The 17,432-nt window shown below is 32.7% G+C and overlaps 2 protein-coding genes across 2 annotated transcripts; both read left to right on the top strand.

The window, feature by feature from the left end:
* The first annotated feature begins 3,052 nt into the window (after window positions 1-3,052).
* LOC103936788 (3-oxoacyl-[acyl-carrier-protein] reductase FabG) lies at window positions 3,053-5,868 on the top strand. Its single transcript, XM_009346655.3, has 4 exons — window positions 3,053-3,371; window positions 3,558-3,760; window positions 4,350-4,579; window positions 5,402-5,868. The coding sequence occupies exons 1-4, from the start codon at window positions 3,277-3,279 to the stop codon at window positions 5,678-5,680; spliced, it is 807 nt and encodes a 268-aa protein (XP_009344930.2). The 5' UTR covers window positions 3,053-3,276; the 3' UTR covers window positions 5,681-5,868.
* An 8,866-nt stretch (window positions 5,869-14,734) lies between these two features.
* On the top strand, window positions 14,735-16,820 carry LOC103936803 (probable WRKY transcription factor 45). Its single transcript, XM_009346673.3, has 2 exons — window positions 14,735-15,258; window positions 16,459-16,820. Exons 1-2 carry the CDS (start codon window positions 14,768-14,770, stop codon window positions 16,634-16,636), a joined length of 669 nt encoding a protein of 222 aa, XP_009344948.1. The 5' UTR covers window positions 14,735-14,767; the 3' UTR covers window positions 16,637-16,820.
* The last annotated feature ends 612 nt before the right edge of the window (window positions 16,821-17,432 follow it).

A 17,432-nucleotide genomic window follows, 5' to 3' on the forward strand; every position in this document is an offset into this window, starting at 1 on the left:
CGGGGCGTTGAGAATTCATGGTTTATTGAAATGCAATTGGAAATCTTTTTATTATGCAAGTGTAACATGTGTGGAGATGAACCCCTTAGCTAGCCATCTCATCCATTCAATTCCATCACATTCATCTTTACAATCTGTTTTTAAATACAATCTGTGCATTTTAGTTAATTTCGTCAAAAACTCAATCCCCCTTTACTTTAATGTCCAAATTAGTTAGAAAGTGTTTTAGTTTGTGTTTATAAGTGTTTTGATTCAATTTGTTATACAAATTCGTCCAAATTCACCAAAGTGCTCAAAACTGCCCAGAAAGTGTTTTTAAGGCAGTTTTGAGTGTTTTGGGTGATGTTTGAGTCTTTTGGTTTGTTTTAGTGTTTTAAGTGTTTAGTTTTGCATTCTTTGAGTCAAGTTTAGTGTTTTAAACTTTGTTTTTGAGTTTTTAAGTCAGTTTCCAAGTGTTTAGCAATCCCTCCTAATCCCCGGTTAAGAACGATCCCTACTTACATCTTTACTACAATTTGACAAAAAGAGGGTTTAATTTGTGTGCGTATAATTCTCGCATCAGTAACACATACATGTGTTTAAACATATCGACTATAACAATGTGCTCTTTTACCATATTCAAATTGAATTTTTCTTCTTAATTATAGTGTAGATGAATTAATATAAAAAAACACTAGTATTAAAAAATTAAAAAAAAAAGGGGTAGGGGTTGGGCAACTGGGAGGATCCCTTGCCACCAAATTCACCTAATCAGAGATCCAGGCTGTTGGATTTTGATCCAACGACTACAGTTATTATAACTTTTAAAGTGACCCCCTGTTTATAGCCGTTGAATCAAATTTCAACGGTCCAGATCCCGAACTAGGTGAATTTGGTGGAAAGGAATCCGGAGGCAACTGAAAATAAAAATGGAGTAGAATAGAAAACAAGAAATGGATTGTTGTCACTCTTTTTCTTTGACCTAGCCTTTCATGTTTTACTCTCTTTTTCTGTTTGGTTATGCTAATATTACATACGTAGAAGTAGCTGGGCAAGAAGCACGCTTGCATACAAACGCGTATCAATTTGAATGACTGGACTCAAAAAAAAAAAAAAACATGAATGTGAATTCTGAACAAAATATTGTCCTAATAATGTAATGTCAATTACAAATTTGTTTAGTTATATGTCAATTAGATCTAAGTCAAATCCTTTGTTTTCTTCTTTTTCCTCCAATTGGCTTGAAGTTGCCGGAAGTTCAAAAATCTTCTTTTGTCTAGCCCTTTTTTATATATAATTTTTTCAGTATGACCTAACACCTCATCATGGGCTCGTTTAGAACGGTTTCTAAAATGACTGAAATTTTTTTTTGTAAAAATATTTTTGAAAATAATTTCTACTAAAAATGCAAGTAAATCATAGAAAAAAATAATATTTACAGTGTTTCCTACAATAAGTACATAACTGGTGCTTCTTGTAGGAAGCACTTTAAGTGTTTTTAAAATCCAGAAATATGTTCTTTAAAAGTGTTTTTAGTCATTTTAAAAAGTACTTATAAATAAGCTCTATGTTATCATTTATTAATTTATGTAATAGCACGTGAATTTATGTACTAGTACTATATTCTAATTATATTTTGTATCAACCATATGCGTTAATTTATATTAGGACACGCTAATTAATAGTGTTATATACGGCCATCTGACAATAATATTGAAAATTTTATTATTTTCGTCGTAAATCCCACGTATTTGTGCAAAAGAAGTCTACTCTTTTCTATTCGTACAACCACTATCTTTCATAAGATTTGAGTTCCTTTTCATAATATAATAGTTGAATTCATAACCTCCTTTGCTAATAAGAAATTTAATTGGATGTCACCAAATGAAATAGTGCTTGAGTCAAAATCAAGAGAGAAATTTACGTATAAATTGTTGCTATTGAGCACTTACCTAGTAATTTGCGAATGCTATCGTTTGACCGAAAGCCCGTCTGATTCTTGGGTCAGTTGGGTCAAAAGGTCAAGGTCATCTTCAACAAACCTTCACAGAAAGTTTCAATGCAACTTCCATACATCTAACGACTGCTTGAAAACCAGTTCGGTCACAACGACCACCATCACCACCACCAAACAAACACCACGAACTTACCACCACAAAATCCCACTTCGCCACGTGTCTATATTTGATTGGAAATTTGTATTTGTGGTGCATGCAGAAAATAAATATTTGACCATTAGGTAATATAGACCAAAGAATGGAAACAATAAGCTAATGGTTAGGTGTTGTTATTTATTGATTAGGTAATTAAATTTGTCATTTTCAAAATTTGAACTTAAAACTTCTCACATACTGACTCATTTATTTATGAATATTAGGTACGAACCTTACATATTTTGGTACGGTACTGTTAGGGTTTTTATCCCATATTCAGTCAATGATGTTTATTTGATGTTTTTATCCCTAACGAAGATACACCATGAACGATATGGTTTTGAAGCGAATATCTATGAAAACATAGTTTTAGGTAATTTGTGAATAAATAGTTGTCGGTATCACCAAACTTCAATTTAATTACAATATTATCACCGCATCCACATACAATATATTTATAATATAGTTATCGCTCCATTGTTTTTGCCTTTGTTAAAACTTTATAAAGTGTTTTTCATTACATATTTTTTTAAAGTCAGAAGAAGTTAACTAGTCAACCATCAACAGCGGCATATGAAAAGTTAATATTTTGTCCCAAAAAAAGAAGGATGAGTTAGTATATTATACGTCGGTCATACAAGTGGAAAGTACGAAGCGGTTTTTAACATTGCGTAGCCAATACCATCACAATCTACAGGTTTGAAATCGGATTCCCTTTTGAGCTTAGGAGGCTGAGTCTCCTGAGTAAAAGATCTGGACCGTTGAAATTTAATCTAATGGTTACAAACATAAAACCCTTTAAAAATTATAATAATTACAACCGTTGGATTAATTTTTAAACATCTGTGTTTTGATTTGGATATAAATCTGCACGACAGCGCTGAAATTGCAGCCGTTGCAGAAACAAAGAATAAATATTTAATAATAATATCCATCTTCTTCCGCTTTCAGCGTCCTCCAAGAATCTAACTCCGCTCGTTTTTCACATCTTCTTATTACACTCCAACCGTTTTTTATTATTTCAGTTTACTCCAAACCTATTTTAATTATTTTCAGTTTACTTCAACCTCTTTTTAATTCAATTCTGTTTAGTATATAAGAGTGTCGGCACAGCAACCTCATCCTTAATTATCTCAACCAACAAATGGGGAGTCCTCCTGCGAAGAAAGTCCTGCTCACCTCCAATGGTGACGAGATTTCACAGAGCATCTCCTTCTCTCTGGCCCAACGCGGCTGCAGGTGATTAAATCTCCGTGGGCTGAATCAAATGTGAAATTTTGAATTTCGGGTTTTCTGGGTCGGATTCCATTTGGGTGCATTTTGTGATTAATCTGACAAATAGGTTTTGAGATTTATTCTGTTCTGTGTATTAAAGATTTGATTTTTTGGTTTGTTTGTTTGTTTGTTTGTGTTATGAATAAGCAGGTTGGTGTTGATGGGGAAGGAGAGCTGCCTACGGGGTATTGTGCAGAAAATAACGGGCTCACTGGAGGGTGCGGTGGCGCCGGTGGAGGTGGTGGACGTGGACATGGAGGACGAGACGGAGGGAATTTTTGATGAGGCGGTGGAGAAGGCATGCAGCATCTTGGGCAATTTGGATGCATTTGTGCATTGCTATACTTACGAAGGTAAAAGTTTCCTTCAAGACTGCTCCAATCCATTTTCTCTCGGTCGGAGATAATTTGAAAGATGATTTTCCTTTCAAAGAACATTGAATTTAGTGAGTTATCCAATCCAAATCAATAATGTGTGCCAAACGAGGCGAGGAGTAATACTTGAGACTCCATTCCTGTAAAGTGTTAATAAAAAATTGTCACAATTTGGCATCTTTATTCATCTTTTTGATTCTTTGTGGCTCCCTTGGTATAGTTTGGAAGTATTAGTATTATAAAATATGAACATATACATCTGATTAGTTATTTAGCAAGTGGAACTTGGTGTGGCCATGGGATCACTATAGTGCGGCAAAAAATGCTGATGTGGAATTGACCTTTTGTAAGTTTGACAAACATGACAGTAACTTTTTGGGGGAAGATTTTCAATTTTTTCTTGGAAATCTGTTGATCCCGTGTTAAAACATGTTTAACACATTTTTTAATATACGGACGTTCTTCACCATCTCGTGTTTAGCCTCTTTTTTGTCATGTGCATATATGCACAGTTTGTTGCAGATTAATTGAACCTAAGCAGAGCGATCATTACTGGTTTTTTTAACAGGAAAAATGCAAGACCAGCTGCAATTAGCTGAAGGTGAATTCAAAAAGATAATGAAGATTAACTTTATGTCTGCATGGTTTCTGTTAAACGCTGTTGGCAGAAGAATGCGAGATTACAAGTCAGGAGGTTCAATCGTGTTCTTGACCTCGATAATTGGAGCCGAAAGAGGGCTTTATCCAGGAGCTGCTGCTTATAGTGCATGTTCGGCAGGCCTTCAGCAGTTAGCTAGGGTATGTTTATTGGATTCGTTCGTGCACATACACTCTGATATATCTACTGCGCATATGTTTTCTGAGTAATTTGGAAAATGAACTTTTATAGTATCAGTCAGGAGTCAAAACTATCCCAACCATTCATATCTGTATACGAAAACCAAATTTGCAACCTTGGTTTTACAGGGTTTTATGTGATTGATCTCTCATTAGGTGGCTCGACATAACCAGAATCAAATTAATTTTTAAGGAGATACACTGATATGTCTCATGATCATGATTGATTTTTTGTCACGTCTTATTGTGGGATGGTTAGCTAACAGAACAATTGCTTATGTGTTGGATGGTGTTGGGTCAATTCAAGAGAGATATAATAGGGTACAAGTAGAGAAATATAAGTTGCCACATCGATGAGGAGAAGTCTCATTGAGTTTGTGAGCATACTCCTAAAGTTTTGATCAGTCAAGAAGCTGCTAGTACTTTGTAGACTGTAGGGCTTTTGATGTACTTGAACTTCTGTCATTGTTCTTCATATCAGTTCTACACTTTTAGGTGTATCATCATTGGGACAACCTTGTAAGGTGTCGTTGTTTTGGCATCTCCTAATCCAACTTTACAATTTACACACCAAAGGCATAAGCGTTGAACGGTTTTTACAACGTTGTTATTGTATTTTGAGGTTGCAAGTTCAATTTAGGATGCCTCTGTTGCATACCTCCAAAACTTTAGTGCATTTTGAACTGCTTGTTGCATATCTCAACTCATAGTACACTGTACTTTTACTTTTTATGTTTCATTTTAGTTGAATATTCTGAAAATTTCTCCTGTTGCTATTTTCAGACGTCAGCCCTGGAGATTGGACGATACCAGATTAGGGTCAATGCTATTGCCCGTGGTTTGCATCTACAAGACGAATTTCCAATTTCTGTGGGAATAGAGAGAGCAAAGAAGCAGGTGATGGAGGCAGCTCCATTGGGGAGATGGCTTGATGTTAAAAATGATCTGGCTTCAACTGTCATATATTTAATCAGCGATGGGTCACGGTACATGACAGGCACAACAATATTTGTGGATGGAGCACAGTCTCTAACTAGGCCTCGGATGCGTTCTTTTATGTGATTCTTCTCCTTTTTTTTCCTAGTGAGGTAATGTAATGTGATCCATTCAAAATTTCGCGATTCATATGGAACAGAGTGAAAAAATACTACATTTGAATTGTGGATTGTAAGGGCTGGTTTGGTATTTCTGTACTTTGAAAAAAACTGTTTCTGCTATGATGTGAAAATAAACTCATTTTTGTTACTTCACGTTTTTAGTTTTTTTTTTCCGCCTAAAACTGTGAAAATAAGTTGTTTTTAAGTGTCTGCCAAACACCTTTTTGAGCTTAACTTTTTTTATACCCATTTTTTATAAAAGCACGTCAGTACAAAACCAGTACCAAAGGTGCTTAATTTTGAAGCATTCTGAGGCTCAAAACCAGTACCATAGCATTTTGAAGCTATGGTTTCATGATCAGTGATGACAATGTACAAACAACCTTTTAGTTTTGGGATGGAAATAAGTTCAAATGGACTGGTCCTCTTTTCATGCTAAAGCAGCAGAGCTGCAGAGGTTAAAAGTTCCAGTAAGATTCCGTCATCTGGTTATCTCGACGTTTGAAGACATGAAGAAACGAGCTTCGATGGAAAGTAGAGAAAAGAATCCGACGAGGATCTTGGGAATCCTAGAGATTCCGTGATCATGACTGTTCATCGTATATCGTGCAGTAAGTTTTCTTTATGTACTATTTATATATAATTTTAAATTTTAAATTTTAAAATAATTTTTTACTGCACAATGCACGATGAATAATTCCAATCACACAAACTCCTTAGAATTCCTAAGAAAAAAATCCAACGAGGATCCTTTTCCGGAAAGTAGGTGACTGCATTTTCTCTGCGTCTGTGTGGAAATTATTAGGGTGCCTACCTTTTTGTCACAGATTGTTGAATTTACAACAGCCTTTCTGGTATAGTACCGTCATTCATTAATCCCGTTTGTCAATTTGAATTATCAAGGTACAAGAATAAACAGAGAAATACTTACAAACATGAGTTTTTACAAACGATAAATAATTGAGAAATTTTATTTAAATTCATCTAATCTATTTCTACACTCAACTTACTCTTTACACCCATTTAATTTTTAACTAAACTATTAGTATCTCTTTAAACTCAAATTTAATACATAATATACCCTCATATACCCAATTCAATATGTAAATTTATTTTTACACCCATTTGATTTTTAGAAGCTAAATTTGATGGGAGGAAGCTCCTCCTGTAATTTGTTCCATGGCAAGGAACTGGTCTGGAATTCGTACCACCAATCTGAACTTGATTTCTTTGGTTATTCCATTCCACAGGACACTCCCACCAAGACTTTACATGGGGCCGCCATGCTCCTTGACAGGCCACCCAAATAAATTAGGATCAGTGGATGCTTTTGTGGCAAGTGACTCCATGCACCTTTTTGGAATGTTGAGTTCTTCAACATAAGGGAGAATGTCATCACAAGTTTGAAATTGTTGATCGTATCGAAGTCAGATCATGGTTTTCTATTTGCAACTCATGGTTGACCAATTCATAAATTGAAATCAAACGAATAAAAATTTCATAAATTGAGTCATACTTTGGTTGGAGGATTTAAAACTTCAAAATCACCATCCATCAATAAAAAAACTTATTTTTCTCTATGAGAGCTATTAGAGTTTTAGCTAGAATGAACGTAGGATAAATAAAGAGTGATCATAGGGTTTAATTATAGTGTTTGAGTTTATTGATAAATTTGAGTTTTATTATTAATTTCATTTTGTACTTAATAGTAATTATGCAATAGGATAAAATAGACAATTAACATTTAAAATTTAAGTTGGGTGTAGAAATAGGTTAGATGGGTTTAAATAAAATTTCCTTAAATAATTTCATCAAAATTATGGAGAGGGGAGAGTTTGAGCCTGTGTTGAAGAGAAAGTTCCTAGCAAACATAACCTTTAAGATGATGAATAAGGCTTTTAGCTAAAATAGTATTTGAGATTGTCGTAACTTCTCATTTTGGTTTCTGAAATTTAAAATCGATAGAAGTGGTCTCTAAGATTGTTAACTGTTAATCATTTTATGAAAATTTTCAATTAAATTGAAGAAACCACCAGTTCAATGGGAGAGGTTGATTTGACAATAATACCTTCAATTTAATTGAAATTTATCACATAATAATCAAAATAATCGGTGGTAGATAATCCAATGACCATTTATATCGATCTGAAATCTCAAACTAAAATGAAGAATTATGTCATTTTCAATTATCATTATGACAAAAAAACTGAGGAAAAATATGTGTTGGAAGCAAAAATCAAGTACAAGGGCTCGTGTGCATGATTGTACTACATGTGTGGAATTTGACCGTTTGAGTGTTCTACATCTTTTGAAGAAAAATTCCAAATAATTTAAGTTTTGCTTTTCATATTTGTTTATTATGGAGGGCTGCGCGGAGAGGTCCAATCAAGTGAACCCATTTTGTCCGAATTCAAAGACGTTTTTGTATTCGTGACTCTATCTTAGACCAAATTATTCAGCTTTCGATTTACTGGTGAATGCCTAAATGAGATTAGTGTTTCTGTTTTAAAATTTGGTTCCAGACTCCAGAGTTTGAGTTTTTGTTTAGTCTAAAAAATCTTTAAGAATGCAAAACTAGTGACAGATTGTTTTTATGAATAGAATATAACTCTTCAATTCACTTAACCTAGATTCAAATTCTTTTTAATCTATATTAATTAATATACTAATATCACTTATAATTAAGAAATAAAAATTAAAAAGATTTTATATCAAACATATGTCATTTGGCGATGTGCTTGTAAGTTATATCTCAAATGTTTAATCTTGGTACACACAAGTGCATTATATTATCAATTTTTTTAGGGGCTCACCTTGTACAGGTGCGGATATACAAAAAAAAAATATATGTAATGAACATATTTTTTCCATAAAAAAAAATAGTTATGAAAATACTATTCTAGAAGATCTGGATGCTGGCTACCATTAAAATATAGATGTTTGTTCTTAAAATGCACATGATAAATAAATTTAAAAAAAAAAAATATGAATGCTGCATTATGTATTACATAAAGGTTTGACTAGGTATATTTTTTTTTAAATTAATAAAAATTCTCTTCATACCGTCGAATTTTTTTTTTTAAAATGAAATGTTATAGGGAACAACATTTTAACCGCACAATGCACGATAAATGATCCCGATCATAGAATCCTTAGGATTCCTAACAAAAAAATCCAATGAGAATCCTTTTCCGAAAAGTAGGTGACTGCATTTTCTCTGCGTCTATGTGGAAATTATTCGGGTGCCTACCTTTTTGTCATAGATTGTTGAATTTACAACTGCCTTTCTGGTATATTACCGTCATTCATTAATCCCGTTTGTCCATTCAAATTATCAAAGTACTTGAATAAATAGACAAATACTTACAAAAATGAGTTTTTACAAACGATAAATAATTGGAAAATTTTATTTAAACCAATCTAACCTATTTCTACATCCAATTTACTCTTTGCACCCATTTAATTTTTAATTAAACTATTAGTATTTCTTTAAACCCAAATTTAATACCTAATATACCTCCATATATCCAATTCAATATGTAAATTTATTTTTACACCCATTTAATTTTTAGAAGCTAAATTTGATGGGAGGAAGCTCCTCCTGTAATTCGTTCCATGGCAAGGAAGTGGTCTGGAATTCGTACCACCAATCTGAACTTGATTTCTATGGTCTGGCCCCCGTACTTATTCCATTCCACAGGACACTCCCACCAGGACTTTGCATGGGGCCGCCATGCTCCTTGACAAGCCACCCAAACAAATTAGGATTAGTGGATGCTTTTGTGGCAAGTGACTCCATGCACCTTTTTGGAATGTTGAGTTCTTCAACATAAGGGAGAATGTCATCACAAGTTTGAAATTGCCGATCGTATCGAAGTCAGATCATGGTTTTCTAATTGCAACTATTGGTTTGCCAATTCATAAATTGAAATCAAACGAAAAAAAATTCATAAATTGAGTCATGCCTTGGTTGGAGGATTCAAAACTTCAAAATCATCATCCATTAATAATAAAAAAAACTTATTTTTCTCTATGAGAGCTATTAGGGTTTTAGCTAGAATGAACGTAGGATAAACAAAGAGTGATCGTAGGGTTTAATTATAGTGTTTGGGTTTATTGATAAATTTGAGTTTTATTATTAATTTCATTTTGTACTTAATAGTAATTATGCAATAGGATAAAATAGACAATTAACATTTAAAATTTAAGTTAGGTGTAGAAATAGGTTAGATGGGTTTAAATAAAATTTCTCTAAATAATTTCATCAAAATTATGGAGAGGGGAGAGTTTGAGCCTGTGTTGAAGAGAAAGTTCCTAGCAAACATAACCTTTAAGATGACAAAAAGTGCTTTTAGCTAAAATAGTATTTGAGATTGTCGTAACTTTTCATTTTGGTTTCTGAAATTTAAAATCGATAGAAGTGGTCTTTAAGATTGTTAACTGTTAATCATTTTATAAAAAAATTTAATTAAATTGAAAAAGCCACCAGTTCAATGCGAGGGGTTGATTTGACAATAATACCTTCAATTTAATTGAAATTTATCACATAATAACCAAAATAATCGGTGGTAGACAATCCAAAGACCATTTATATCGATCTGAAATCTTAAACTAAAATGAAGAATTATGTCATTCTCAATTATCATTATGACCAAAAAACTGAGGAAAAATATGTGTTGGAAACAAAAATCAAGGACAAGGGCTCGTGTGCATGATTGTACCATAATATGTGTGAAATTTGACCGTTTGAGGGTTCAACATCTTTTGAAGAAAAATTCCAAATAATTTAAGTTTTGCTTTTCATATTTGTTATTATGTAGGGCTGCGCGAAGAATTCCAATCAAGTGAACCCATTTTGTCCGAATTCAAACACGTCTTTGTATTTGTGACTCTATCTTAGACCAAATTAATCAGCTTTCGATTTACTGGTGAATGCCTAAACGAGATTAGTGTTTCTGTTTTAAAATTTGGTTCCAGACTCCAGAGTTAAGTTTTTGTTTAGTCTAAAAAATATCTAAGAATGTAAAACTAGTGACGGATTGTTTTCATGAATAGAATATAACTCTGCAATTCACTTAACCTAGATTCAAATTCTTTTTAATCTATATTAATTAATATACTAATATCACTTGTAATTAAGAAATAAAAATTAAAAAGATTTTATATCAAACATATGTCATTTGGCGATGTACTTTTAAGTTATATCTCAAATGTTTAATCTTGGTACACACAAGTGCATTATATTATCAATTTTTTTAGGGGCTCACCTTGTACAGGTGCGGAAATACAAAAAAAATATGTGTAATGAACATATTTTTTTCATAAAAAAAAATAGTTATGAAAATACTATTCTAGAAGATCTGGATGCTGGCTACCATTAAAATATAGGTGTTTGTTCTTAATAAATAAATTTAAAAAAATATATATGTATGCTGCATTATGTATTACATAAAGGTTTGACTAGGTATATTTTTCTTTAAATTAATAAAAATTCTCCTTGTACCGTCATTTTTTTTTTTTTTTTTTTTTTAAAATGAAATGCTATAGGGAACAACATTTTACATATCTATGCTAAACAAGCTATTTCGTGGAACCTTCGGAGAGGGGCATCTGTTTGCGCGCATATATATATACCAGCCTTCATGCATGCGCTCACGTGTGTGCATAAGGCACTTTCTAAATCACGGCAGTTGAATTCACATAATAAGATCGGTCTCTATAGAATTTACAATAAGAATAGAGAAAATAATATTTAATGAACAATTGATTAAATCACATTATTGCTAGCCCATTGTGAGACTAAACTCACCTCCTCTCGCTTAGTGTAGATAATATCATTTGTTTAAAAAAAAGAATTATTAAACAACTAATTTAATCACATTATTATCCGCGTGCAAAAGACATTTTTTATAACCAGCATGACATACATTTTATGATGTTTTGAACGTGTTTAAAAATAGAGAAAATAATATTAAATGAACAACTAATTGAATCTTATTATTGTTAGCCCATTGTGAGGCTAAGTGTCATATCCCGGTCCGGGACGGATCACTTCCTGGGCCCACTCTACCACCGTAGCACGATATTGTCCGCTTTGGGCTTCCATTCCCTCACGGTTTTGTTTTTGGAAACTCATGAGCAACTTCCCAGTAGGTCACCCATCATGAGATTGCTCTTTAACGATTTTGTTTTTGGAAACTCATGAGCAACTTCTCAGTAGGTCACCCATCATGGGATTGCTCTAGCCCCCTTCTAGCTTAACTTCGAAGTTCCTATGGAACCCGAAGCCAGTGAGCTCCCCAAAAGACCTCGTGCTAGGTAGAGATGGGAATATACATATAAGGATCACTCTCCTGGGCGATGTGGGATGTCACACTAAGCCCACCTTCTTCTTCTTATTATAGATAATGTCGTTTGTTTAAAAAAATATCATTTGATAATTAATTTAATCATATTATTATCAACATGCAAAATTTTATTTTTTTTTATAACCGGACTTGAGAGAAAAAAAAACGCAGACTGAAAAACAAAGAAAATGAGAAGAGAGAGACGTGAGGGATGAGAGATGAAGAGAGAGGGGGGACAGATGGAACCCCTTACATTTTTTTAATCTTATTTTTTTGTCCAACAACCATTACTTTATATTTTGTTATGATCAAATTACCAAATTACTTTGATATATTATTTTGAACAGATTTTGAAATTTTTTGATTAAGGAGCATTTTTGTTCAATTTCTTTTGTCGAATGGGGTGATCCCAAAATTTTATCGTCATCCGTGAGCCTCTCGGTTAATATATAATAGATATAACCCTCTATATGCACTAGAAAACAATGAATCCAGCCCTAAAATTACTTTTCATGATTCCATCAATGTTAATTAATTAAGGATTATATTATTATTAAATTTAGTCCATGTTGGACACGCGACATATGGTCCAACTAATGCAAGATCCAATTGAACCTACGCCAGTTCAAAGGCGACTGCTGTTAGTCTACGCTTTAACTTTTACCAATTGTGTGTACATATATGTGCATCTACACTACCTATTAATGAAATTTTGGTTGTCAACTAAAACTTCATGAAATTATCATTTTAATTCCCTCATCAAAACTGAAATCAATTAAAAAATATGGGCAATTTAGTACTTATATGAACATAAATTTTACTGTTTTTTATAGCAACCTCACAGCCAGGCTAGTATAACATGCCTTATTTAAAAATTAAAATTAAAATTAAAAGTATTCCCATGTTAGAAGAAACCAGTCATCATTATCCCAATTTTCATAACAGATTTTTTTTTCTTTTTTAGAATTTTAAAAACTAATCTCACTTCATAATAAAAAATAAAATGAAATGAAATTGTTCACACACAGTGTGTGTGGGCATCTGCTAGTATTATTGATAGAATAATGCTTGGCTACTCAAAGATAAGTAAAAACTTTGGGAAAGAAATCTCATTCTACACTCCACACAAGTGTATTTTTCTTTCCTAATATAGAAAGTTTAAAGTGTAGAATGAGATTTTTGAAGTGATAAAAACAATTCCCAAAACTTTTACTCAAAACTCTTCGTGTTTGAATTATAGAGTTTTGTGTTTACGATCAGTACCATTTATATTATAAACCACTTTGTAAAGATCATCTCTGCAAAAAAATGAATTAAAAATAAGGTCGTTTAGTTAATCTATTGTAGCAAATACATATACAGTTTTTAATACTTTTACCAACTTAGTTCATTTGTTTTTATATAATTCGAAAACTAAACGACCTTAGTTTTAATTCATTTTTTGCAAAGATATACAAAGTAATTTATAACATGAAGAATTTTGATCATAAAGAGAAAATTCTATGAATCGGCAACAAACAGATTTGAGTAGAAACTCCTACTTGGTTATTCTTATTAATATTACCAAGCACGAAGGGAACCGAGCATGCATCACTACCAACTTTGTTAAACTCGCATTGGCTTGTGTATTCTACTTTAAACACTAAGACACAAGAGAGCAATTTTTATGGCACAATTATATTATATATTATTGTAGTAAACTATGCTAATCACACGACACCATATAAGAAATATGTAATGTTGTATAATTCGGACGGTATTGACAATATACTCATGTCATAAAAGTCGTTTTAACTCGATCCTTCAAGTCATTTATCCAAGTTAAATAACTAATAAAAAGTAAATAAGCAACGTTGTAGTCGTAATGGTAATGATGAAGCCGCCTCCATTATTCGAACAAAGTATCAGCAGCTTCCTCGCTCCTCTTCCTCACTACCATCATCACTCATCCTTTTCTAATCACATCCGCTAATGAAGCTCTAATTCTGCTTTACTACCTTGGACAAGTTTCGTGCCCTTTACGACATTTCTCAGTTCTCACCCTCTATATGCACATCATCTCTCTCAAGATTGTTGAATTATTTAGTCATTAATTTATTTTTAACATCCGGTGTTGATCAAAACATATAGAAAAATGTTAAGGAGATTATCTTAAAGTTGGGATTATTCATGAATTCTCTGTCACCTCATGTTTTTGATATAATTTTCATACCAATTAGCATTTCTCTAACGTGTAATACAAGGGAGATCCAAATTTTATACCAAATTTTGTAAACAAAATGATGTAGTTGTTGATGATTGAATCATTACTTCAACATTGATTTACGTGTTTATTTTCTATTAATAACATATCATTTTGTATGCAAATTTAATTTAAGAGTAATGCTAGAAAGATCAAATTTCTTAAACTAAATTGCAAGCCAAATGATATATATCACCAATAAGAAATAACCACGTTAATCAACACTTAATTAATAATCTAATCATCTATGACCACATCATTAGTTTACAAATTTGGTTTAAAAAATTTGATTTCCCTAGCATTACTCTTAATTTAAAAATTTAGTCTACTTAACACTATCCTTTCTCTAACATATACTTACAACTTAAAGAAAGTTGTTGGTCATAGTTTAGCCGCCTCTAGCTAAGCTTTATATAGGTTCATTTGTTTTAGCTAGCCACAAGTTCAACCTAGATACCCCATCATGGAGAAGTATCAAATGTTCTTTCCTTGCTCCTCATCAGCTAATTATCCAAACCCTAATCCCACAAATACAGATCATCATCATCGTGTGGGAAGCTCTCACGTTTACACGAATAACTTTGATGGGCGTGTTGATCAAACTTCAGATGCATTTTTGGGGTTGAAATCGACGATGACTACGGAAAACCACGTTGGATCATCGTCAGATGAAGTATTAGTTCATAAAGATGGTCATCCGTACCAACAATATTATCAGCAGCATTATCCGAGTGCAAATGCAGGCATGAGTAATGTTATTGTTGGAGCTGATCAGAGTAGCGTCGATCCTCATCGGGCCAATAATAATGATTCAGAGAAAAAGAAAAAGGGGGAGAAGAAGATGAAGAAGCCGAAATATGCTTTTCAAACAAGAAGTCAGGTCGATATACTTGACGATGGCTACCGGTGGAGAAAATACGGCCAAAAAGCTGTGAAAGCCAACAAATTTCCCAGGTATATACATATAGCTATATATTTTTACCTAGATACATTCATTATATTTTTGCTTCATCATCTTTCTATATGACCAGTGAAATTTTTATCATGCTTTGGTGTATAACATGAATTGTGACATAGAAAAGTTAAATTTTTTTTCTTTATATATTGTATAGTCAGTCAAAGAATCGAAAGAAATAATGAATCTATGAAACTCGGTGCCTACCATGCTTTAGTGCATAGTTAAATACTCATGATCCGTACTTGTGCATTTGATGTTTCATTTAGTTTTCTTACTGCGATTTTGATCCATGTGTTTCAGATCTGTTTTGTTTGTGGCGAATATATTGGTACAAGCTAGCTAGTAGTTTCCACGGTACACCATACATAATCCTTTAATTCTTAAGACATGCTTAACAAGTGTGGCTTTGCCGAATAAAGCAAGATCCTAACTTGATTTTTCACTAAGAAATGTATCGGGCTTTGGGGGAAGCAAAAAATGGGGGATATCTCTCCTTTATTTACTCTAGTTTTCACATTTTGCAATACCAAATCAAAATTGAAAATATTTATTAACCAAATATTTGTTTTGCAATTTTCTTTCTAAATGTAAATTAAAAACAAAAATTGAAATGATTAGTACAACACTTCTCACATTACTAGCCCAACACGTGATTTTTACCAAAAAAATATCTCAGTACGATTAAAAGTGAAGCTATATGTAATTCATTCAGATTTATGATGTATGAGATCTAGCTAGGGTGTGGTGTTCCTAATTAACTGGGAGCAAATTAAAACCTTTGATTCATGTACAGTGTTCCTAAGAAATACGTAAATATTAGGATTGCGTACCTATTGATCCACGCAAAGTTTTTCTAAGATATACAAGTTGTGTGTAATATTATATCTGAGAAGTACATGTCATGGCTCATTACTATATGCTAGAACTCCAAGTTTTCCTAAGAAGGATTACATATTCAATCTATTAATTAATAGATTTGCTTCTGTTCTACCTTCTGGGAACTGCACCAGGTAGTAGTGTAAGATCATCATTTCAAATTCCCAATGCCTAAAGAATAATGCATGTTCCAAACTGATATTTATCTTTCAAAGTGAATCATATGATTACGCATATGCATGCATGCTTGCTTTGTATTTGTATGATATGTCCTGATGGATATGGAATAACACTGCTGGATCTTGCTAAATAATTTGCAGAAGCTACTACCGATGCACGTATGAAGGGTGCAATGTTAAAAAGCAAGTGCAACGCCTAAGCAAGGACGAAGGCGTTGTGGTGACCACTTACGAAGGAATGCACACCCATCCCATCGACAAGCCTTCCGACAATTTTGAACATATCTTGAATCAGATGCAAATTTACACCCCCTCCTGAAGTTAGTTATCATTCATTCGGTTTATATAATTACGTATATCTGTTGAAATATTTATGCTTGCTTTTGTAAAAGAAATTGAAGTACTCATCAATATTATTATGGAGATTTTGTGACATATATCTTAATTGATTAGGCGGTGGCCAGTGGATTTATTGACTGATATAGCTTAAGCTAATTTATCAAGTGCATGCGAGTTTATATCAATTATATTTTTTTTTTATAGAGCTGTTCTGTTCAATTCAATTAGTCAGGGAAAATGACCAACGTCTTCTCTTTAGTTCAGTTTTATCGTTCTTCTTTTGTCCTCAATCACAAATTCATGAATATGTCAATTAGTTTGGCAATTTTCTGTTCAATGTGATCTCAGTAGGTTTCGTTTTCAATTAGGGTGATGTCCCTAGCATCTCACGTGACATACCTGTCTCAGTAGCAAATTTGCTACCGATTGACTATAACGTATATAATTCTTGGGTTTGTAGTTAAAATAATTAAAGAGTATTTACGTTAATATTCAAAGTCTTAAATTCAATTACTTTCTCTAGCATTATGGTTTGTATCGAAATAAGAAGAAAAAAAAAATACAACGATTCTCTTAAAAAAACTAGGGACCAGATTGAAAAGTTTCCATTTTGCATGACAAAATTGTCCATATATAGGTCTAGGAGGGAAATCCCAAATATGTTAGGATTACATGTAGATAAGACTTTGAAAACAAAAAAAAAAAAAGGCAAAATTTGGTTATGTAAAATTACATTTCTGTCTCATATTTCTTATTCATGTTGTGTTTTAATTAAA

The sequence above is a fragment of a genome, unplaced genomic scaffold, assembly GCF_019419815.1.
Source record: "Pyrus x bretschneideri cultivar Hongxiangsu unplaced genomic scaffold, Pyrus_bretschneideri_v1 Contig13, whole genome shotgun sequence".
NCBI classification, from domain to species: Eukaryota; Viridiplantae; Streptophyta; class Magnoliopsida; order Rosales; family Rosaceae; genus Pyrus; species Pyrus x bretschneideri.